Source organism: Plasmodium sp. gorilla clade G2 (assembly GCF_900097015.1).
Source record: "Plasmodium sp. gorilla clade G2 genome assembly, chromosome: 11".
Taxonomy (NCBI): domain Eukaryota; phylum Apicomplexa; class Aconoidasida; order Haemosporida; family Plasmodiidae; genus Plasmodium; species Plasmodium adleri (nom. inval.).
The window spans coordinates 100,001-124,859 of record NC_041703.1 but is presented as its reverse complement, the minus strand read 5'-3'; the positions used below and the strand labels follow the sequence as shown (position 1 = coordinate 124,859).

Below are 24,859 nucleotides of genomic sequence, written 5' to 3'. Positions count from 1 at the left end.
GATACTTATAAATCTTTGAAATAACTTAAAACAATAAAATTGTAAATGTCATATTTATGTTGTATATAATATATATATATATATATATATATATATATATATATTTATGTATGTATTTTCTTTTTTTTTTTTTTTTTTTAATCTGTTTGCTCAATTTCTGATAGTTCACTTTTATCGGACTGAATTTTTTGAGGCTGGTATGTATGTAAATATGCATGCTTGGATTTTATACCATTGCCAATATAAAAATTGAAATACTCTTTATTAGAATATATAGTAAATGCACCATAAAAAAGGAAATTATAAATAATAATAATATCATAATGTAATTGATTTTTACCATAATAATCTCCATGATTTAGATGTTTTATTTTCCATATATTTTTATTATCTTGCTGATCAGAAATATTTCGTAAAATATTTAAAACTTTATTTTCATTCATAAAAAGTGTTAAATTTTTTTTTTTTTTTAAATTTCCACTTTTTGGATAAAAAATATGACCATTAGGTAAAAAAGAGAATTTACAATAAACCCAATTTTGTATATTCTTTAATAGTTGTATATCGAAATGAAAATTTTTATTTTTAATTATTTCATCATCATCATTGTTATTATTATTGTCATCATTATTGTTATCATCATTTTCGTCTTCATTTTCTTCTTCATTTTCTTCATCATTTTCTTCTTCTTCTTCATCTTGATCTCCATTTTCATCATTCTTATAATTTCCCCCACCTTTTTTTTTTTCACCTTCCTTTTTTTTTATAAAATAATTCTGAGGTGATATATGTGTGTTGGATGAAATTATTGATATGAGGGCTCTTAGATAATGTTTTTCCTTAATAGAAAGATTAGGAAAAGAATTTATGGTTTCATTCATATTACCAGTAAGCATTTTATTCATTTTGCTAGCTATTTCAATATATTTTGGAGTAGTCGATTTTAATAATATCCAATTTTCTATTCCATTCAAAGATACCCAATATACATATTTATTAACATTTTTATTGAATCTTTCATAGTCATCCTTTTTATATTGAAATGTATTATTTTTAGTTTTGCTATATTCAAAATAATTATTATGATCATCACTTTTTTCATTCTCATCACTTTTTTCATTCTCATCACTTTTTTCATTCTCATCACTTTTTTCATTCTCATCACTTTTTTCATCCTCATCACTTTTTTCATCTTCATCACTTTTTTCATTCTCATCACTCTCATCATCCTCATCACTTTTTTCATTCTCATCACTTTTTTCATCCTCATCACTTTTTTCATCCTCATCACTTTTATCATCCTCATCACTCTCATCATCCTCATCACTTTTATCATCCTCATCACTTCCATCGCGTTTCTTTTTTTTTCTTTTTTTCACTACATTACTTGAATGAGAAGATTGCTCATCCTTGTTTGTATCCTCATCATCATAAGAATTTTTTTCCGTTTTATCTTTTTTCTTTTTTGAAAAAATAGTTATATCCTTTTTGACCTCTCCCTCTAGAATATAATAATCATTATGTGTTCCCTTAATAATACCCCAGAAGCGTAATGATAAGAGTTCATCTTTATATTGTTGTATAATATTTTTCATGGACATATTAATATAACATATTAAATTATTTTTAACATGATATCCTGCCCAATTTATTAATTTCATTTGTTGAAATATATTATGTAAGAATGGCAAAAATAATATATTATTATTTTGTTTCTTTTCCATATTATTTTCAAAGTACCATTTTTTCATTTTATATAACCATTTTTTTTTCTTTTTTATGTGATCATTTAATATATAATTATCTAGATTGTTTTTTTCTTTTTCCAATCCATCTTTTTTTTCATCCATAATTCTTACATCATTACATTTTTTGCTTTCTTTTAAATGATTTGATATAAGTTCAAAGTTTTCATAACATTTCTCTGGTTTTTCAACAACAATAAAATTGATAATATCACAAACGTGATCATATACATTATTCCCTTCCTCGTTTTTATTCTTTAGATAATCTTTGGCATTGTTAAGAGAGAGTATTAAGTTCCCCTTCATATTTTTTTGATATCTAACATATATATATATGAAGGTACATGATCAATATTTAATATATATATATATATATATATATATATATATACATTTATATTTTTTCTGTTATTTTTAGTTGTAAACAATATGAAAAAGGTTTTTTTATAAAATAATAATTATAGTTCAACATATTAAAAAGAAAAAAAAAATATATATATATATAGAGAGAGAAAGATATAGAAAGGTTGTATCCATTACTTAATTTTTGATATAAGACAAAAAGGACTTATTGAGATATAATAAAAGGAAGCATATAAATAAATAAATATATATATATATATATATATATATATGTATATATAAACTTATTATATTTTACGAATGAGGAGTATAACCTGTTTATAAATTTTAATATATATATATATATATATATAAGAGTATATTATATTACTATGATTAAAATGGACACTTATTTTTTTATATAACATATGTTGATCTTATTTACTTTGTAATGTTTTCCTTTTTAATATGAAGAGAATGAAACATTTTGTAGACAGCTAGTAGAAAATGCGTGAAAGAAGACGAATGATATAAATGGATGAATATATAAATATGTATATATATTTTAAGAGGAATATATGGGATGCATATAATATGTGAAGTTAAAAAAATATGATACATAATAAAAAAATATATCTATAAATTAATTTTTTTTTTTTTTTTTTTTTTGATATGACGAAATTATATTGATATTATAAGATGAAAATATATTTCGAAGAAAAATATAATGAAACATTATATTTAATCACATATAAATAAATATATATATATATATATATATATATATATATATATATATGTATATATTTTTTTGTGTGTTTCTTTTTTATATAATATTTCTTTATAGAAGTTAAGTGTACATATAATAATTCACACACATATTTTATATATATTTATATATTATTCCAATTTGAGAATGGAATTTCGAAGGTATTTCTCAAGTGAAGATTATATTTTTGAAATAAAAAATAATGAGCAATTATTTTCGTGTGAGAATGTAGCAAAGAACATAAAACCATTGTGGAGTTTGAAAGGTCACAGGAATTCGATTGAAGGAGTTCATTTGATAGATAATGAGAAATTATGCACAGTTTCTCATGATAATTTAGTATCTGTATGGAGATTAGAAGATAAAAAGAATATAGTAAACATAAAATTTGATGATGCTATATTATGTTCTAGTTATTTTAAGAAGAATAAATATTTATGTATAGGAAGAACAAATATGAATAATAATATTAATATAATTAATATGGATAAAGAAGAAATAATAGAAAGTTATATAAGTGAATGTAATTCAATATTTTCTATAAATTATTATGATGATAATAGGATATCATATGGTAGTAAAGACGGATCTATTTGTTTTTTTGATTTAATTAAAAAAAAAAATATATATAGATATGAAGAAATAGGAGATTGTATAAACTATTGTGCATCATCATATACAGATAATAATTTATATAATAATATAAACAATAATAATGATAATATTCTTATGAATCCTAATTTTCATATATTTAGTACATATAAAGGTAATATATTATTTTTTGATTTAAGATGTATGTTACCTATTTATCAAAATAATAATTTACATTCAAATTATTCTGTTAATTGTCTCTATTGTTATAATTATTTTTTATATTCTGGTGCTTCCGATTGTTTAATTAAAAAATATGATATAAGATATATTGATGAAAAGAAACCTTTACATATATATATTGGACATACATCTCCTATAAGATATTTATCTTTTTCAAAAAATTTCTCTTATTTTACTTCTTCTTCTGATAATGGATGTATAAAATTATGGTCTGTTAATAAAACAAAGCAAGGAAAAGAAAATAAAACATATTCATCTTTTAATAATAATCTTATATCACCTTCTTCAGCCTTTTCATTTGATCTTGATTCTCCTGTAAATGATCCATTAAAGGTGAAGGTGATGAATATTCAAAATAATAAAATGGCTGATAGCTTTCTTCAAATAAATAGAGAAAAAAATAATAAAATAATGAAAGAAAACAAAATGATATCACCTAATAATAATAAAAAGAATAAAAATAAAAATATTAATATTAATAATATTAATATTAGTAATATTTATAAAAATATGCGTTCTTCATCTATCGTTTCTGATACCAATTATTGTGTAAATAATTCCTATGATACTACACAGAAAAAAAAAGAAAGAAAAAACATCTTCAGCAAAAAATATGAAAATATTTTATCAGAATTTCAAAAGAAAAAAAGAACTATAACACCTAATACCATTTTAACTATATCTAATGAGAAAAAAAAAAAAGTACAAGCTGTTTCAAAAAATGAATTATTTAATATGTGTAAAATGAATAAGACTCAGTTAGATAAGGAGAAGAGTCATAAAGGTCATTTCTTTTTAAATGACTCTTTAAATATCAATAAAATGGATAATAAATTAATGAATAGTAAGAAAAATCAATCCATAAAAGAAATGGATATATTAAAAAATAAAAAAAGAAATGATCAATTTAAAGTAACGAATAAATTACATATACCATCACCTATAAATTATTCTAATACTAAAGGAGATAAAATATATAAAGGGAAAAATGAAAGAAGTCAAATAAAAAGAAATATATCAAAAGATACAAATAAATATTTAAATATTCAATCACCTATAAGTAATAAATTTAATGAATCTGATTATGAATCCTTTTTTTATAACAATGAAAATGTTATAAATAATTTATATCCTTCTACTAGAAAAGTCAAAATAAAATATGCGCATTTATCAATGTTGAATCATAAAGGTCGTGTTACATCAATGGAATGGTTAGATGATCTTCTCTTTTCTGTTTCTTGGGACCAGACCATAAAATGTTGGAACGTCAAAAAGTATTTGATGGAATAATTATATATAAATATATATATATATATATATATATATATATATATATATATATTTGCACGTTTTGTTATTTATATGTATGATCTATGAACATATTATACACATATTTACTCCATTTGAATATTAATGATCTTGATAAATTTTATGTAATCCTTTGTCAAAGTATAATATTAAAAATATAAGAAGTGTGAAATTACATTTTGTAAAAACATTACATAAATGTATTATTATATATATATATGCTTGTGATTCATAATTTAAAAAATTTTTGTTTTTTTTTTTTTTTTCGTTTTTAAAAAACATAAAAATAGGTTAGATTTTTTTTTTGGTTAGAAAATGATATATATGAAATATTATTTTCTTCACAATGTAGAAATGTTGAAAGATAATCAGAATGGGATGCAAAGAAAAAAAAAAAAATAAATAAATAAAAAAAAAAGAAAAAAAAAAAGATAATAAAAAAAAATAAACGAAATATTATATAAAATATATAAACATTTCAAAAATATGTATATTATGTATTATTTATAAAAAAAAAAAAAAATAATGCACATAAATAAATATGTCCATATATATATATATATATATATATGTTCATTTAGTTATATCTTTATTTTGTGTGCACTTAATATACCCATATTTAATATATGTTTATATATTTTGTTCCCAATATTTTCATATTTACAATTCATCTTTTTCATTTTGCTTGGCTGTGCTTGGGTCTTGTATGAATTCTGGAAGTGTTTGTCCTTTAAGCATTGTAAATTTAGCATCACCTCCTGAAATTTTTTCTAAAAGTTTTTCAATGTTTTCTTTAGTTGCTGTTAAGTCTTCATTCAATTTTGCGTATCTTATTCTTTTGTATGGATTAAAAACAACAACTGATGGATACTTTTTGAATTCAAGGAGGGATCGGAAATGTGTTTCCATAGCAATATCAATCCACATGAATCGGAAATTTATACCCCTAAAATAAAAATATATATATATATATATATATATATATAAATTTATGTATACATTTATTTACATACAGAATGTTATTATATAATGACTCGGCATATAAACACATATACATATATATATACATATATATATACATATATATATACATATATATATACATATATATTTATTTCCAGTTTGATTACCTTCCGTCTATGTGTGGTTTGAATTTTTCCTTTAGAGAGAGCAACATGTCTATTTCACTTTTTTCTAATTTTTCTCCTTCTTTTAAATAAATTAAACACAATCCCTTGTCAGCTTTTTTAAAACATATATCTCCATGAGATAGTTTTGTAAATTTTGGAATTAATTCAAATTTCCATGGTTTTTCATTAGTTTTATCTGGAGATATATCAAATCCTCCTCCTAGGACAAATGTTTCAGAATATACATTAAGCCAATCAAAAATGTTAATATAATTTTGTTTTCCTTTATATGTATCAACAACTTTATTTTTTTTGAGCAATAATATGGTTGGGAAATTTTTTACATTATATTTAGAAACTAATTCTTCATTTTCATTATTAATATAAGCAAACATTAATTTTTTATTGAAGCTATTACTTAAGGCATTAAGAACATAATTTGGTTTTTTTTTATTACTAAATATAAGTACTTTTGGCATATTTTCATGTTTTGATAAGAATACATTAAATGATTGTGTATCTTTAATAACATCAATTTTTGAAGGTATTAAATATGTATATTTTTTAATATTACTTTCTGTAATTTCATCATTAAATACAAACTTTGGCATTGGATTTATAGGATATATTAAAAAGTGATGTGTATTACTACTCTTATAATCTGGTACATATAATGATAGCTCACTCTCACAAAGAGATGCATTTTCATCACAATCAACAACACATAATGTTAATATCCCTTTAAATTTTGATGCTACATCATTATAATTTTTTATTATATTTTTTATATCCTTATTGGACTTTTTAAAAAATAAAACTGCAAATACTTTCTCATTCCTAAACTTATTTATTACTGTATTAAAGTTAGAATTATTTACAATCTGAAGATCATGTTTTATGCTTTCTAGTAACGACGTAGTATTATAAGCTTTACATACAAGCAACAAAATGAAAAAGGATATCAAGGATGTAAAGATATTAGTTTTCATTTTTTTTTTTTTTTTTCTTTTTAGTGGTATAAAAATATAATATTAAACATATAAAATGAATTCATAAAATTATATATACATAAAAAATATATATATAAAAAATATATATATAAAAAAATATATATATATATATATAATATATATATATTTATGTGAAGAGGAAAATATTTTTGTATAATTTTATTCTCTTTCTTGGAAAAACAATATTATTATTATTTCCACTTTTTTGGTTTTTTTTGTTATACATAAATATTATAAAATATATATATATATATATATATATAACAATTTTAATAATAAAGTATATATTTATTATGAATATATATTATATATATATTATATATATATTTTTATATATATGTATTTTATATATATTATGTAAAATATTATCCTTTGTAATATATATTTTTAAGTTTCAATATCAATATGGAAATAATGTGATCTTATTTTTTGTTTCGCTGATTTATTTTATTTTTTCAAGAACAAGGGGGGAAAAAAAAAAAAAAAAAAAGTAAAAAAATTAAAAAACGAAAAAGAAATTATATTATTGTATACATACAATAATGTATAAGATGTACAAATAAATATATAATGAATATTATATAAAAAAAAAATAAAATAAAATAATAATTTTTAAATATTATATAAAAAAAAATATATAAGGATTATTATATTATATATATAATATATTATAAAATAAAGGAAATAAAATTAAACGTGAAATAGAGGAAGAGAGTTTCAAAAGGAAAAAAATTAAGAAGTATGCGCATATATTTTATATGAATATATATAATATGTATAATTTATATATATTATATATATATATATATATAATATATATATATATTTTTTTTAATATGAATAGTTTATGGACATAAAAAGAAAGTCAAGACGCTTATTTTTTTGATATATTATTATATATATATTTATATATTTTTTTTTTTATTTGTACAAATATAATAAAATATATTATGTATAATATTTATTTAATTTGAAAATTTTAAATATTAGTATTACTGAATATAAAAATATATATTTATTTTATTATAACATAATAATATTATATATATATAATAATTAGATCTAATAATTATTGTAAGTCAAAAGATTCTTATTCGTTCATGCGATATTATATATATATATATATAAAATATATGATTATATATATTAGTTTACACATAAATTTGTACTATTATTATATATATATATATATATATATATATATATATATTTTCGTGGGACGGTATTTTACGGATAATATTTTTACTTTATGAAATAAAATAAAACAAATTTGATAATATATATAAAAAATATATATATATATATTTATTTATTATATATATATTTTTTAAATTATCTAATTATATAGATATTTCATTTTCCAATTAAAAAAAAATAATAATAATAAAAAAATAGGGAAAGGTTTTATTTAAAAATAAAATGTATATATGAGGAAATGATAATTATGTGAAGTTATTTCCCTATTGTTTCTTACGAATACTTTTTTTTTTTTTTTTTTTTTTTTTTTTTTTTTTTTAATATCATTTATTTATTTTATTTGTTTCCTTCCCAATTTTGTTTTCTTATTGTTTCTTACGAATTCTTTCTTTTTTTTTTTTTTTTTTTTTTTTAGTATATAATGATTATTATATGTATTTAGAAATTGTGATGAATAATAGTATTGTGTAAGGTTTATTATTCTCCTCATGATACATATTAATTTTTTTTTTTTTTTTTTATAAGATTTGATAAATATAAAATATGACGTTACAATTTAATTCTTTTATATAATTCAAATAAATAAATAAATATATATATATATGATTGATTAATAAAAATCTAAAAGTAAAATATTTTTATGTGAAGGTTTTATTTAATTTTTAAAGATAATAAGGCATTAAAAAGAAGCAAGAAGAAAAAAAAAAAAAAAAATAATTTTATCAACATAATATATATATATATATATATATATATCATTTTAAAGTATTAAAATATTCATTTAGATATGATAAAATTTTAATTTTATTGTGATATATATAAATATATATACATGGACAATAACATATTGTCACATATATAGATATTTCAATATTGAGATAATATAATAATTATTATTGTAATAGTATATTTAATATATATATATGTCAAATATTATAAGACTCCTATATGCTTTAAAATAAGAAAAATATTAATATATAATAATATTATTATTTTTTTAAAGGATATAGGCAGATATGGCTTGTAGTGAAAAAAGAGATGATGTGGGTTCACTTGAGAATATAAAACAAAATGATAAGAATGAAGAGAACCTGAGGAATTTTGAAAGTACCTTGTATGTATAAAAAAAAAAAAAATATATATATTATATACACATATATATATATATATATATATATATATGATTTTATTTATTTTTTTTCTTTTTCTTTTCAGCATATATGACTGGAAGAAGGCTCTGAAAAGAGTCGAAGAAGGAAGAAACTGTTGCGAAAATTTAAGCAAGATATTTTCAGAAATGATAAGAATAGAGAAAGAATATGAAAATAATTTAAAAAATTTATGTAATATGTTTCAAGTATTTGATAATGAATCATCAGGTATTAATAATGGAATTATTAGTTTAAGAAAGAATATCGAAAGAAGATGTGAACAAATAAAAGATTTTGTAAATTATATGGAATGTGAAATATTAAATAATACTTTAAATAGTACTTTAATTAATCATAAGAATGTTTTTGATCAGATTAAAGTTGATGGTATAGAAAATGATAAAATTGTTGAAAGGACAAGAAAAGAAAGTGTTAAAAATATTGAGAATTGTGTTTATGCATATGAGAATTTAATAGATTGTATTAATATTTTTCATAATAGTCGATATTTCCATCCTTTAAAAAGAATTGAATTATCTACTAGTTGTATTAATAAATATTTATTTGCAAAGAAGAAAGAATATGAATATAAAAATACAATTAATAATATAAATTCTGTAGAATTAAATAAAGAAAAAAGATTAAAAAGTATATTATATTCATTAGAATCTATGGATCATAAAAGAATATCATGTGTTAAGGATAATATTATGAAATATTTAATATTCTTTACATCATATATAAGAAATATACAATATGATATAAATTCTTGTATTGATGTTTTTAAAGATATCAATGCATATAAAGAAATTGAAGAATATTGTGCATCACATTCTAATATTAATCAAAAAAAAGAAAATGAAGATTTAATTTTCTATAATAATATTGTTTCTTGGCCTATGCTTATAGATTATTTTAATGACTTATATAATATAAATAAAAAACATCTAGATCAAAATATTCCTTTGAATGATGAAATGCAAGTGGATTATACTAATCATAATAAAAAGGGATACACAAATTTTATATCGTCCTTTTTTAATGTTAATATGTATAAAAATCTGATACAAAATAATAATATTAAAAATAGTCACAATTTTAATAATATATATACGAATATATTTAACGAGATAGTGTTTTTTAATAAAAAGGAGGATGAAAAGGAAGATGAAGAAGAAGAGGAGGACGATGATGGAGATGAGGAGGACGATGATGAAGATGAGGAGGACGATGATGAAGATATTGTAGATGACAAAGTTTTAGATGACAAAGATGTAGATGACAAAGTTACATATGATTGTAATGAGATGGGGGAAAAAAAAAACATTGTCAATTTAAATGAGGATGATCATAAAAAAGAAAATTATAAAAATGTAATTGATATTTCACGTAGAGTAGATTTTTTTGAAAATGATGATAATGTGTATATAAAAGATTCAGATAATATAAAAAAGGAGGAAGAAAAGGATTCATTTTATAGTAAGAATAAAGAGCAGGGAGCTGACAATTTTGATAAGGAAAATAAAAGTAAAAAACAAAACAACACACATAATCACCGAAATAACAATAATAATAATGAAAAGTCATTTATCTCTAGTGAGAAAAGCGAAAGTGATATAGAATCAGATTATAGTTATAAATATATAAAAAATATCTATGAAAAATTTGAATGTGTTACTGAATATAGTGGTGATACGAATGAGAATGGTTGTGTAGTTGTTTCACCTAATATAAATAATAATGTGAAAAGAATGAAAATATTTTTTCGTTATTATATTAAAAATTTATTTTTTGGAAATTTTGATAAAATATCAGATTTTAATATAACTAGCCATTTTAATATTTATAGAAATCGATTTTTATTTTGTGAGTGTTTAATTGATTTTATTAAAAAGAAGAGAGTTTTTTTTGTTAATGTTAAAAGTATAGTTATATTTGCAAAAATTATTTTAATATTATTAGATTATTGTAATTTGCATTTAGATTATTGGTCTTGTATTTATATTTTGGTTGCTTCTGAAAATTTTTTTTGTGAATTTGAAGTGGATGACATAAATATGTTGTTGTCTAAATATCCTTTTAATGAAAAAGTAAAAGAGAATAACCAAAAAAAAAAAAAGAAAATATTAAATAATAATATTATATATAATGTAAATGGGAATATAAAGAAAAATATAAATATTCATAAAATGAATGAAGACAATTCTATAAACAAGGACATTAATATGTCTGATGAGTATAAAAACAATAACAAAAAAAAAGATACCTTTTCATCATCCTCCTTTTTAATATGTGATTCGAGTGAAAATTTAAAGAACAAAAAAATGGATCATCAGATTGATATGGAGAATTTAGAAGATGATAATAAGGATGTTTCTAGAGATAATAGTAAAAGTATTGTAAATATATATGAATGTAATAAAAATGGTTCTAAAGAATTAAATGATAGGGTTAGTATGTGTATTGATAACAACATGGAAGAGAATGAAGATATAGAAACTGATCTGAATAAAGTAAACAATAAACAGAATGAAGAACAAGTGAATGAAACAAATTATAGTAGCCACCTCAATAATAATAATAATAGTAATAATAATATTTTGGTTGAAAAGGACGATAATATTTGTAGTAAGAAAAAAAAAAAAATTCTTCTAGGTAAATTTTTATATACACACAATATATGGAATAATATAAAATTTTGGGAAGTGAGTATCTTAATTATTATATCAGAAATAATACAAGAAATGGTTTTATTAGAAAAACTAAGATATGAAAATAAAGAATTGTTAATTAAAAATTATTTTTTCTTTTTTAAATATTTCAATTTTTATAATAGTATGATAAATTTCGGTTTATCTATTTGTCAAATTGAACTGTTATTAAATAAAATTTTTCATTCATTCAATTTAAAAAATGATCCAGTATCTAGGAAATTCTTTTTCCAAGTTATAGATATTGCTACCAATAAAAATATTACTTTGAATTATATTAAAATGGATAATAAAAATATAAATAATGAATATAAAAAGTACTATCTGCAATATTATAACAATTTCTTAAATGACGATAATAATAAAAATAATGTAAAGAAGAAATAAAATAAGTTGTGATAATTTAGAGACTGCATAAAAAAAAAAAAAAAAAAAAAAAAAAAACAGTTATATTTGTAAAGATTTCATTGTTTCTTGATTTTTATTTTTTTTAAGTTTCTATATATAAATATATTTATATATGTATATATCTTTTTATTTTTATATCATATCGTGTATAAAAATGTTATTATTTTTTTATTCTTTTTATTTTTAATATGGACAACAAATACCTATAAAATGATCATAAATAAATTCAAGTTGTTTATTATTTTATTTTTCAACCTTGTTCTTTTTTGTTAACACATATATATATATATATATATATATATATATATATATATATAATATATGTATGTTTTTTTTTCTTTTTTTTTTTTTTTTTTATTTATTTATTTATTCATTTTTTAACATTTCATTTTTAAATTAAATGAAAACCTGAAATTTATAATATTCAAAAAAGTAACCTATGATAAAATATATCTCCAAAAATTATGGATACCTACACACATATATATATATAATATATGATGTATATATTTTTTATTTAATTTATTTTTTGTTATATCAGGAGATATTTAATGTGTTTACAAAAATTTTAAAATACCTTTCCTTGAAATTGATATTATCTACATATATATTCTTTTTAATATTATTTTAATTATTTGTAAAAAGAACACACTTGTTTATATTTTTTTATCAAATAGGAAATAATTAAAAAAAAAGAAAAAAAAAATTATAAAACTAGCATGGATTAAGACACAATTAAAGAGTATCAACACTTATTTAATATTAGCCACTATATAAATATATAATATATATATATATATATATATATAATGATTTATTTTATTCATACACCTTAATAAAATATTTACAACTATCTATTATATATATGTATAAACATATATTAATTCAATACACATATTTATATTAAATGTAAAACATTTCTTTATTTGAAATATATTAATAATATTAAAAAAAAAAAAAAAAAAAAAATGATATTCATTATGGCATATCAAATTAATATTTAACATTAGCATATTTATAAACAAAAATAAAGAGGATAAATATTATAATATATATATATAATAATTATATTAATAATAATATCGGATGGATATTCTTATATATTTAATGTCATTTTTTTTTTATGATAATTATATGTATATTATAATATATGTATTTATGAATATTTTTAACATAATAAATTATTATAATACTAAGTTGTATTATGATTTTTTTATTATATTAAACATGCAAAAATATAATTATTATTATTTTTTTTTTTACGAATAATTAAAAACGATAATATACATATATAATATATGTTTACAACGGATTTGAATGAAAGTTTATTTTTAATATAATTCATTTATATATAAATATAATATTTTAATTTTTTTTTTTTTTTTTTTTTTTTTTTTTTTTGTTACGCCTTATATGGTAATAGGGGAAATATATTTATATACATAAAATTTTTATGTATATATGATACGCTTCTTCTAATTATAGGGTAAAATAATATTTTTATTAAATACGTACTTAATATATATTATATATATATATATATAATAAATAAATAAAAATATTAATGTATACAAATTATATTATATTATATTATATAATTGCTTATGATGATTTTTTAATAATAATATTATATTAATGTTTATATGTATATGATTATATAATATATATATATATATATATATATATATATATATAATTTATTTTTGAACATACAATAAATAATAATACTATATATATATTATTGCATATATATAATTATATAATAAATAAAAAAATATATTATATATATAATATTATTATATATATAATATTTTAAGTATATTTAAAATGTTTTTTCAAGAATTAATAATGGGGGACACAAAATAATATTTATATATAATATAATAATAATAAAGTTAAAATAATAATTATATATAATATTCATATATAAATATTTAAATATATATTATATATATATATATATATATATATATATAATATAATATTATTATATATATATATTATATTATATATAATTATATATTAATATTTTATAATGTATGTTTTTTAATATATATATTTATATATTAATGAAAAGTATCTTAAATTATATACATTTTTTTTTTTTTTTTTTTTTTTTTTAATTATATCAGTAACTTAAAAGAAATAAAAAAAATTATTATTATTATTAAAACAGTAAAAAATATTTTTTAATATATACATATATATAATATATATTAATATTTATATATATATATAAAGTATATTTATATTTATATTTTTTTATATAGAGGGAAACGGAAAATTTTTAATTATTTTTGAAAATAAAAAAAAAAATAATATAAAACTTAAAATTATAAAGTATTTATTATATATAAAAAATATAAATAAAAAAGAAAATTAGAAGGATAAATACATATAAAGTAAATGAATGTAATATATATATATATATAATGATAATAATAATAATATTAATAGAGATAAATTAAAACTGTAATATATAAATATATTCATATAATTACAAGAAATATAAATTGTTTATACTTTTGTGTACATGATATATTATTTTATATATTTTCCAAAATAATATAAAAGTTGTATAAAATTAAATGTGTTTTTGTTATATATAATATTTAAACTATATCGTTAATTTATTATAAATATTTTATGTCAATGATTTCTTTTTCTTTTTCTTTCTTTTTTTTTTTTTTTTTTTTTTTTAATATTTGCTTAACATAAATATAATAATAAATAAAAAATATAAGAGAAAAAAAGTTATCTGTATTTAAATGATTAATAATACATATATAATTTTATGTATGATAATATAAAGAGACGATATGACTAGTGCATAGTGATATAATATATATATAAATATATGTTGTCGTTTTTTTTTTTTTTTTTTTCTTCTTTTATTTTTTAAAACAAATAAATGAATATTATATATATAGCGTGTTATGCAAATATAATATAATTAAAATTTTTAGACGTACAAGAAAAAGGAAAAAAAAAAAAAAACATATATGAAATAATATATATATATATATATATATATATATATATTTTTTTTATTTTTTTATTGTTATTGATATTTAAGTATATGTTTTTTATATCAATATATAAAAAAAAAATATATTATATAATAAAACAGATATATCTTAATATACCTTTGTATGATTTAATACTTAAAAGAATTATTCTACTTTTGGTTACATAAATTTTTTTTTTTGAAGTTTTAAAATAAAAAGATATATTAATAAACCGAAAGAGAGAGGTTGTAAAAAGAAATATAAAATAAGAAATAAATTATCATTAAATAAATATAAAAAAAGTGTTTCAAAATGTTTCGAAATGTTCGAGATTATTTCAAAAGTAATAATGATGTAAATGAGGAAAATAAAAACGACGTGGGAAGTGTTAATAACGATGAAAATAATGAAAATTATGATAAAGAATCCAATGATTTTGTTCAAAGAGATTTTAATAATGATGTAAATAATAAAGATAAAGATTGTGAGGGATTCAATTTGAATAAATTAAGTGCTAGTTCTAATGATATAAATAATATTACACAAGATGGTAATAATATGAATGAGAACTTGATTAATAGAAAATTGAATTCATATGTTGAAGAAGCTAATGATAATGATAAACATATAACCCATGATGATAAAAGAAAAAGTTATTTGAATAATAATGAAGAGAATTTTGAACAGATGAATGAACATATGAAGAAAAGGAAATTAAATGATATGTCATATATTAATAATGAAGAAGATGGAATTATGAATAAAAAAGATAGTTACATGGAAATGAATGATAATGAAAAGGGTTCAACTAATATTAGTGCTAATAATGATAATAATAATAATAATAATAATAATGATACTTTTAATAATAATGATACTTTTAATAATAATGATACTCATAATAATGATACTTTTAATAATAATGATAATAGTGAGGAGAAACCCAACTATTTACAAGAAAAACTAGAACAACTACTGGCACAAACAAAACGATATACAGAAAAATTAGCTGGACAAAGATTAAAAATGAATGCACAAATGAAAAGTAGTAAAAAAGGACGCTGTTTATTAACAGAAAAAGAAGAAGATTTTATGTTATTAAAAGATGCTAATGAAGAAGATGAAGCTATTATTTTAAAACAACCAATGAATATTAATGGAACGATGAAACCATATCAATTAGAAGGTCTTAATTGGTTATATCAATTATATCGTTTTAAAATAAATGGTATATTAGCTGATGAAATGGGTTTAGGTAAGACATTACAAACTATTAGTTTATTATGTTATTTAAGATTTAATAAGAATATAAAAAAGAAGAGTATTATTATATGTCCTAGATCAACATTAGATAATTGGTATGAAGAAATAAAGAAGTGGTGTACACCTATGAAAGCTTTTAAATATTATGGAAATAAAGATCAAAGAAAAGAATTAAATAGGACTTTATTACATTCAGATTTTGATGTATTATTAACAACTTACGAAATTGTGATAAAAGATAAGAGTGCATTATATGATATAGATTGGTTTTTTTTAGTTATAGATGAAGCACATAGAATTAAAAATGAAAAGAGTGTATTGAGTTCATCTGTACGTTTCTTAAGATCTGAAAATAGATTATTGATAACTGGTACTCCTTTACATAATAATTTAAAAGAATTATGGTCTCTTTTAAATTTTTTGATGCCAAAAATCTTTGATAACTCAGAAGAGTTTGATAATTTATTTAATATATCAAAAATTAGTACGAATGATAATAAACAAAGTGAAATAATTACACAATTACATACTATATTAAAACCTTTTATGCTTCGAAGATTGAAAGTTGAAGTAGAGCAATCTTTACCACCAAAAAGAGAAATATATATATTTGTTGGTATGTCTAAATTACAAAAGAAATTATATTCTGATATATTAAGTAAAAATATTGATGTATTAAATGCTATGACTGGTAGTAAAAATCAAATGCTTAATATTTTAATGCAGTTAAGAAAATGTTGTAATCATCCTTATTTATTTGATGGTATTGAAGAACCACCATATATTGAAGGTAATCATTTAATAGAAACCTCTGGAAAAATGTCCTTATTAGATAAATTATTACCTAGATTAAAAAAAGAAAATTCAAGAGTATTACTCTTTTCACAGATGACTAGATTGTTAGATATTATTGATGATTATTGTAGATGGAAAAATTATCCTTATTTAAGAATTGATGGTTCAACACCAGGAGATGAAAGACAAATTCGTATTAATCAATTTAATGAACCTAATAGTAAATATTTTATTTTCTTATTATCAACAAGAGCTGGTGGTATTGGTATTAACCTAACAACTGCTGATATAGTTATTTTATTTGACTCAGATTATAACCCACAAATGGATATACAAGCTATGGATAGGGCTCATCGTATAGGTCAAAAAAAAAGAGTTATTGTCTATCGATTTGTTACTCAAAACTCTGTGGAAGAGAAGATTGTAGAAAGAGCTGCAAAGAAGTTAAAATTAGATTCTTTAATTATTCAAAAAGGGAAATTAAATTTAAATAGTGCTAAAGAAAATAATAAACAAGAATTACATGATATATTAAATTTTGGGGCACCTGAAGTTTATAAGACACAAGATATATCCTCCATATCTGATGAAGATATTGATATAATTCTAGCTGATGCAGAAAAGAGAACAATTGAAATTGAAAAAAAATTAAAAAATTTAGAAAATATTTTTGATCTATCTAATATATCATTAGATGGTGGTTTGAATATGTATAATAATTTAGAAAAGGAACCTTCGGAGGAATCAACAGATGAAGAAGATTCATCAGGTTCAGGAGAGGAACATGTAGATGGTGCTTCTGCAGATGAAGATGTGGAAGAAAATGGTGTGAAAAAAAAGAAAAAGAAAAAAAAGAATATTAATAAAATTAGGAAAACTATAAAGAAGTTTTTAAAAAATAATAAGAAGAATATGACCTTTTTAGATTTAGGAGAAAGAAAAAGTAAATGGAAAGTAATCAACACAACATGTGGTAGAGTAAATAAAAAAAAAATGGTACTTCATGGATGGAGAGCTGAAGCTAGAGGTGGTCATGATTTCCAATTTTTTAATGTAGAAAAATTAGATGAGTTAGAAAAAATAGAGGATAAATGGAATAATTATATGATGAATCAAGAAAAAATCAATGTACTTATAGAAGCACAAAATGAAGAGAAGGATTATGAAAAAATTGTAACCTTTAATGAATTTTTAGATAAACATGCAAAAAATATATATCAGATAATTACTTTGATCAATCCAAGTATATTTGTTGAACATAAGGATATAAAAGAGGAAGAATTATCAAAAATTGGAACACAATCAGATGTTAATTCTAATGATAAGGATTATAAAAAAAGTAGTTTTATGAGTACTGATTATAATATGAAAGGTACTTATATAAACAATATCAACAGCATTAATAATAATAATAATATAACAACTAGTATTAGCAGTATTGATGATCAACAATATTTTAAGAAGAAAATTATGTCCCTTTTTGAATCAGGAAAAAAATTACAAATGATCAAATTTAAAGACAGAAATGTAAAAAATTGTTATATACAAGTAACAAATTATATAAAGAAAAATTTTCCAGAAAAGGTTAATCATAATAATAATAAAAGTACTACTTTGAAGAATAAAAAATTAAAGAAAGGAAAACAAACCAAAAATATAAATGTAGAATGTGATATAGCTAGTGTAGATATAGAAAAAATAAAAATGCAAAAACAAGAATTGATGAAACAAGGTTTTTCAAAATGGAATAAAGCTGAATTTAATAAATTGATGAGTGGTTTAATAATATATGGTACTAATGAAGTTGAATATATATATGAAAAATATTTTAGTAATTCGAAAAAATCTATGGATGATATAAAAGCATATTTGAGTGTATTCTTTAGAAAATACGACCAAATTAAGGGGGTAATACATAATGAATAAATAAATAAATAAATATATATATATATAATAATGACACTTAAATATAATATATTAAAATGTATATAACTGTATATGTTCATAAATTCACATAAATATATATATATATGTATATATTTATTTTTATTTTTTAGGGTGTAAGACTTTTTGATAAAATTAGAAGATCAGATCTACAGAAAAAAATTATAGAAGAAGAAAACGATATGATTACCGAATTTGTAATATTTTAAATAAATATATATTTATATATAATTATGTATATTATATATATATATATATTATATATATATTTAATTTTTTTTTTTAATATATTTTTTTTTTTAGGTTGAGAAACAACTCTCAGAAGGAGTTGATAGTATAGAAAAATTACAACTACCGTCAAATTTGAGATATGATTTTATTGAAAAGAGAGAAGTATTAAATATAACAGAAGAGGTGAAATCTGAAAACGAAACAAATGTTTTAAAGGATGAAGAAATAGCTTATTATAATAGAGAAAATAAAATATTGTTGTGGTTATTATATCAACAAGGAGTGGTTCACATTAAAAATATACACATTTTGGTATGTCAATTCAAAATATTTTTATATTATATTGAATATATTTTAATAATATATATATATATATATATATATGTAATTATATATTTATTTATTTTTTTTTTAGACCCCCTATTATTGGCCAGAGGCTTATAACTTTTTTAAGTATGCAACAACCCCATTCGAAAATGTTGAATATCGATGTAGGTTAATAGTTGATGCTATTGCCGAATTATATGCAAAAAAGGTATAAAAAAAAAAAAAGAATTATATAATTTTAATAACCTTATATACTACATGTGTGTAATTAAATAAGAATTTACATATTAATTTATCATATGTGATTTATTAATTTTTTTTTTTTTTTTTTATCCCTTTAATTACAGGAATCCATTCCCTTAACTAATAAGGATAAAAGACGAATTTGAAAAATAAATTATTCCATTTTATTTTTTTTTTAAAACCCTAAATTATGAATGTGTTATGCATAGATATATATTTATATGTGATATCAAATATAAACTATAAATTTAATATATGTTCATGTTGAATAATATATATATATATTTATATTTTATTTTTCTATATTTTTAAATACAGCAATGTTATTTAAGAAAATAAAGAAATATAATAAATATATAAATGAATATGTTATATGTTATTTTTTTTTAATTTTTTTTTTTTTTTTTTTTATTTATGATTACATTTAACATTATCCCTTAGGGATTTATATCATTTTATTGTTATATTTTTATTTATTTAAATTTTTCTTTTTTTTTTTTTTTTTTTTTTTTTTTTTGTTCAAGATGTTTATATTTATATTATATATATTAAAATATTTTCCTTTTTTTCTGATAACTTTGTACCAAATTTTTTTTCTTTTATTTTAGATTAATAATAAAAGCACAAGAAACAAATAAACTAATACATATATTTATATGTAAACAATATATATAATTATTAATATTAAATAAATATAAACATATATTTTTATTATTTTATCATTGTTGTTTTTTTTTTTGTAATGACAATATTAAAAAATAATTTTTTTTTTTTTTTTCTTATTAAAATTATATATATATATTATATAAGTAAAAAATAATATTATTTAAAAGTACTGAACAAAAAGAATATTATATAAATAAAATAGGGCATTATTATAATAATTATATTAAGATTATATTATATATATAATATATATATATATATAATAAAAGTAATATATATATTTATATATATAAATTTTTATATTAAATTCCTTTAAAAAAATATGTGCTTATTTTATTAATTTTTAATTTTTTTTTTTTTTTTTTAACATTTATATTTTATAAAATATTAACATATAATAATAAATAATATTATAAATTAAGAATTTTTTTTATATATATATATAACCTTCTTTTTTTCTCCTTTGCCTTTTATATAAATAATATAATATTATTAATATTTATATATATATTTTTATTATTATTTTATTTTTTTTCTTCATCTATATATATTATATATATATTTGTATTTAAATAGTAAGAAAAAAGAATTAGGATTGTTTTTTTTATAATTTTTATTTTTTTTGTTTGAATTTTTTGTTTAAGAAGAAATGTTTAAAAAATATGTCATATTCTAATAAAAAGAAAGAATATAAAAAGTTTAGTAATAAAGATGTTATGAGTTTTGAATTTAATTCTGACATTCAAAATGATATTGGGGTTATTAAATCTTATACCTCAAGGATTTCTAGAATTGTAAGAAATATCTGAAGAAAATTGTATTAAATGGATTATAATCGGAATTTACATATATATATAAATATATATATCTAAATGTTTTATTATTTTATATTATATATATATATTTTTTTTTCTTTTAGAATGATAATGAACCATACTCCATTGAAAGTTCAGAGAAAGTGTAAGTAGAAAACCTAAATGGAAAAATATATATATATATATATATATATATATATATATATATATATATATTCATTTAATATATTTTTTATTACAATATATAAAATGTATATAATGGTGGTGACTAGTTTGTACCTCCAAACTGTTTATAATATGAAAAGAAGCAAATGATTATTGAATTATATATATTTAAGATAAAAAAATAATAATAGTATATATATATATATATATATATATATATATATATATTAGTAATATATTCAAATTATTTTATTTATATTTTTTTAGACAAGAAATAGTTCAAGAGGGTAAATTAAAAATACAAGAGATACAAAAGAAGTTGAAGAATCATAAAAATATTACTGAAAATGTACCTCAACATGAGAAGGTAATAAATGAAATAAATACATAACATATTTTATATATATATATATATATATATATATATATATATATTTATTTATTTATTTATTTATTTATCCATTTTGTAGGTACGAGCAAAATTAATGTTACAAAGGTTATCGAATTCATATTTAGAAGCTGTGAATAATTTTCAAAAGGCTTCAAAAAATTATATTAATAAAACGATATTGAATGATTTATCAACAAAAAATTATAATGTAGAAGAGAATATGGAATATGATTCTTTAAATAATTTTTCTCGTAAGAGCAATTCTAATTATGATACAAATATAGATAAATATAATGTGAATATATATGATTATAATTTTTATGAAAATAATTATGAAACTTCTTATAGTAAATATAATAATAGTACTGAATTCCAGAGTGTTGATAGTACTATAGAAGAAAGAGCATATAAAAAAAAAAAAAAATATAAAAGTAATATATTTACAGGAGATAAGAAAAATGATGTTAATGAATATCTTTTAGAAAATGATAATTATCAACAGGAAGATAATAATTATGGTCAAGAGAAACAATTTGTTTCTATAAATACTGTAGATATAGAAAATGAAATATTATCTCAGAAAAATAAAGAAATTAAAAAATTACATAAAGATATAATAAATATACAAGAATTATATAAAGAATTATTTGAACAAATAAATATTCAAGGAGAAAATATTGATAATATTGATTCACAAATGGTTAATACACATGATAATATAATGATGTCTGGACGTGAAATTGAAATAGCAAGAAATAGATATTTTAGTAGTTTGAGATGTACTATATATCTATTATTTCTAATTTTAATTTTAATCATAATTATTTTGGTAGTATTTAGAATTATCTAAAAAGAAAAATATATATATATATATATATATATATATATATATATATATATATATATGTATATATTTGTATATGTGTTTATTTATTATATCCTTTATTTTGGAGACCCTATTTATATACTTTGTGTTCATATGTATAGTTTATTTTTTTTATGTAATACATATGAATATGTAAAACGTTATACACTACCATTTGTTATAATATATATATATATGTGTCATTTATTTTTTTATTTTTTTAATATTTTTTATATAGATATACAAGCTCACTGAGCAATCCGTATTTTTGTATATTTATATTTTATGATTTGGTTTTTTTTTTTTTTTTTTTTTTTATGTATATATACTTATGTTTATATGTTATTTATCCGATATTATTTATTATGATATATTAATTATTTTATTTTATATTTTATGGAAACATCATATATTTTATAATATATTATTAAATAACAATATAAAGTGTAAAAAAAAACAAGGAGATATATATTTATAGGTGTATAAATATCTAATTAGAAATTTTCATGGGTATTGTTTATAATTTTTATATTATAAATTTAAATCGGTAAACAATATAGATGCACGTAATAAAAATATGTCATACATTTATATATATTGATGTTATTTTATTATTTTTTTTTTTTCTCTTGCTTTTTCTTGGATGTTCTTTTCATTTTCGTATTTATTTATGTCTTTAAAGTCTCAATATATATTACATCAAAAATTTATTCAATTAATATTTAAATACTTTAGTTTTTATTATTTATTATTGATATGATAATTATTTGTATAAATAATATAATTAATATAATAATTCATTTTATTAATAAAATGGGAGTATTTATGTAACGGCTTAAAAGATTTGTTCATTTAATCTTTTTTGATTGTTCAATGTAAAAAAATAGGAATAGTTAGTTTCCTTTTTCGAATTGTTTATTATATAATATATATATTTGTATAAGTTATAAGATATAAAAATTATCTCACAAAATATATATATATATATATATATATATATATATATATAATAAAGAAGTTATATTGTTATAATAATATATAAGTTTTTAGAATAATAAAAAAAAGTCAACTTAAAAAAGTGAATATTAATTTTTGTATAAACCTTAAGATAGGGCATTATATTTTATATATATAATATATATAATATATTCATAATAGGAGCCATATATATATATATATTAAAATATATAATATGTATATATTTTATTAAGGAGAACAAATATATTAAAAAGGTAAGTGCCTTGAATTAAAAAAAAAAAAAAAAAAAATCAAAATAAATAAATTATAAAAAAAAAAATTTTAATTGAAAATAATACATATGATATAATATTGTATTATATATATATAATTTAATATATGCTTTTTTTAATTTTTTTAATTTTTTCTAATTTTTTGATTATAAATATGTATATAATACCTATATATTAGTTTAGTATATTTTATATTTCTCCTTAAAAATATTACTTTTTAACGGTTATTAAATATTATTTTATATTCTTGAATTTTATTATATTTTTTTTTATTTAAATTTTTTTGTGGTA

The 24,859-nt window shown here is 18.2% G+C and overlaps 6 protein-coding genes across 6 annotated transcripts; 4 read left to right on the top strand and 2 right to left on the bottom strand.

The window, feature by feature from the left end:
• Nucleotides 1-137: 137 nt before the first annotated feature.
• PADL01_1102800 (radial spoke head protein, putative) lies at nucleotides 138-2,051 on the bottom strand (the record flags this gene model as incomplete). Its single annotated transcript, XM_028682479.1, has 1 exon — nucleotides 138-2,051. The coding sequence occupies one exon, from the start codon at nucleotides 2,049-2,051 to the stop codon at nucleotides 138-140; it is 1,914 nt and encodes a 637-aa protein (XP_028538753.1).
• Nucleotides 2,052-3,003: 952 nt separating this feature from the next.
• PADL01_1102700 (conserved Plasmodium protein, unknown function) lies at nucleotides 3,004-4,980 on the top strand (the record flags this gene model as incomplete). The annotated part of the gene is made up of 1 exon (XM_028682478.1): nucleotides 3,004-4,980. One exon carries the CDS (start codon nucleotides 3,004-3,006, stop codon nucleotides 4,978-4,980), a length of 1,977 nt encoding a protein of 658 aa, XP_028538752.1.
• A 678-nt stretch (nucleotides 4,981-5,658) lies between these two features.
• On the bottom strand, nucleotides 5,659-7,117 carry PADL01_1102600 (conserved protein, unknown function; the record flags this gene model as incomplete). Its single annotated transcript, XM_028682477.1, has 2 exons — nucleotides 5,659-5,944; nucleotides 6,129-7,117. 2 exons carry the CDS (start codon nucleotides 7,115-7,117, stop codon nucleotides 5,659-5,661), a joined length of 1,275 nt encoding a protein of 424 aa, XP_028538751.1.
• A 2,234-nt stretch (nucleotides 7,118-9,351) lies between these two features.
• PADL01_1102500 (conserved Plasmodium protein, unknown function) lies at nucleotides 9,352-12,584 on the top strand (the record flags this gene model as incomplete). Its single annotated transcript, XM_028682476.1, has 2 exons — nucleotides 9,352-9,449; nucleotides 9,551-12,584. The coding sequence occupies 2 exons, from the start codon at nucleotides 9,352-9,354 to the stop codon at nucleotides 12,582-12,584; spliced, it is 3,132 nt and encodes a 1,043-aa protein (XP_028538750.1).
• Nucleotides 12,585-15,925: 3,341 nt separating this feature from the next.
• PADL01_1102400 (chromatin remodeling protein) lies at nucleotides 15,926-20,562 on the top strand (the record flags this gene model as incomplete). The annotated part of the gene is made up of 5 exons (XM_028682475.1): nucleotides 15,926-19,579; nucleotides 19,729-19,812; nucleotides 19,919-20,158; nucleotides 20,262-20,381; nucleotides 20,521-20,562. The coding sequence occupies 5 exons, from the start codon at nucleotides 15,926-15,928 to the stop codon at nucleotides 20,560-20,562; spliced, it is 4,140 nt and encodes a 1,379-aa protein (XP_028538749.1).
• Nucleotides 20,563-21,744: 1,182 nt separating this feature from the next.
• PADL01_1102300 (syntaxin, Qa-SNARE family) lies at nucleotides 21,745-23,303 on the top strand (the record flags this gene model as incomplete). The annotated part of the gene is made up of 4 exons (XM_028682474.1): nucleotides 21,745-21,876; nucleotides 22,002-22,042; nucleotides 22,330-22,429; nucleotides 22,533-23,303. 4 exons carry the CDS (start codon nucleotides 21,745-21,747, stop codon nucleotides 23,301-23,303), a joined length of 1,044 nt encoding a protein of 347 aa, XP_028538748.1.
• Nucleotides 23,304-24,859: the final 1,556 nt, after the last annotated feature.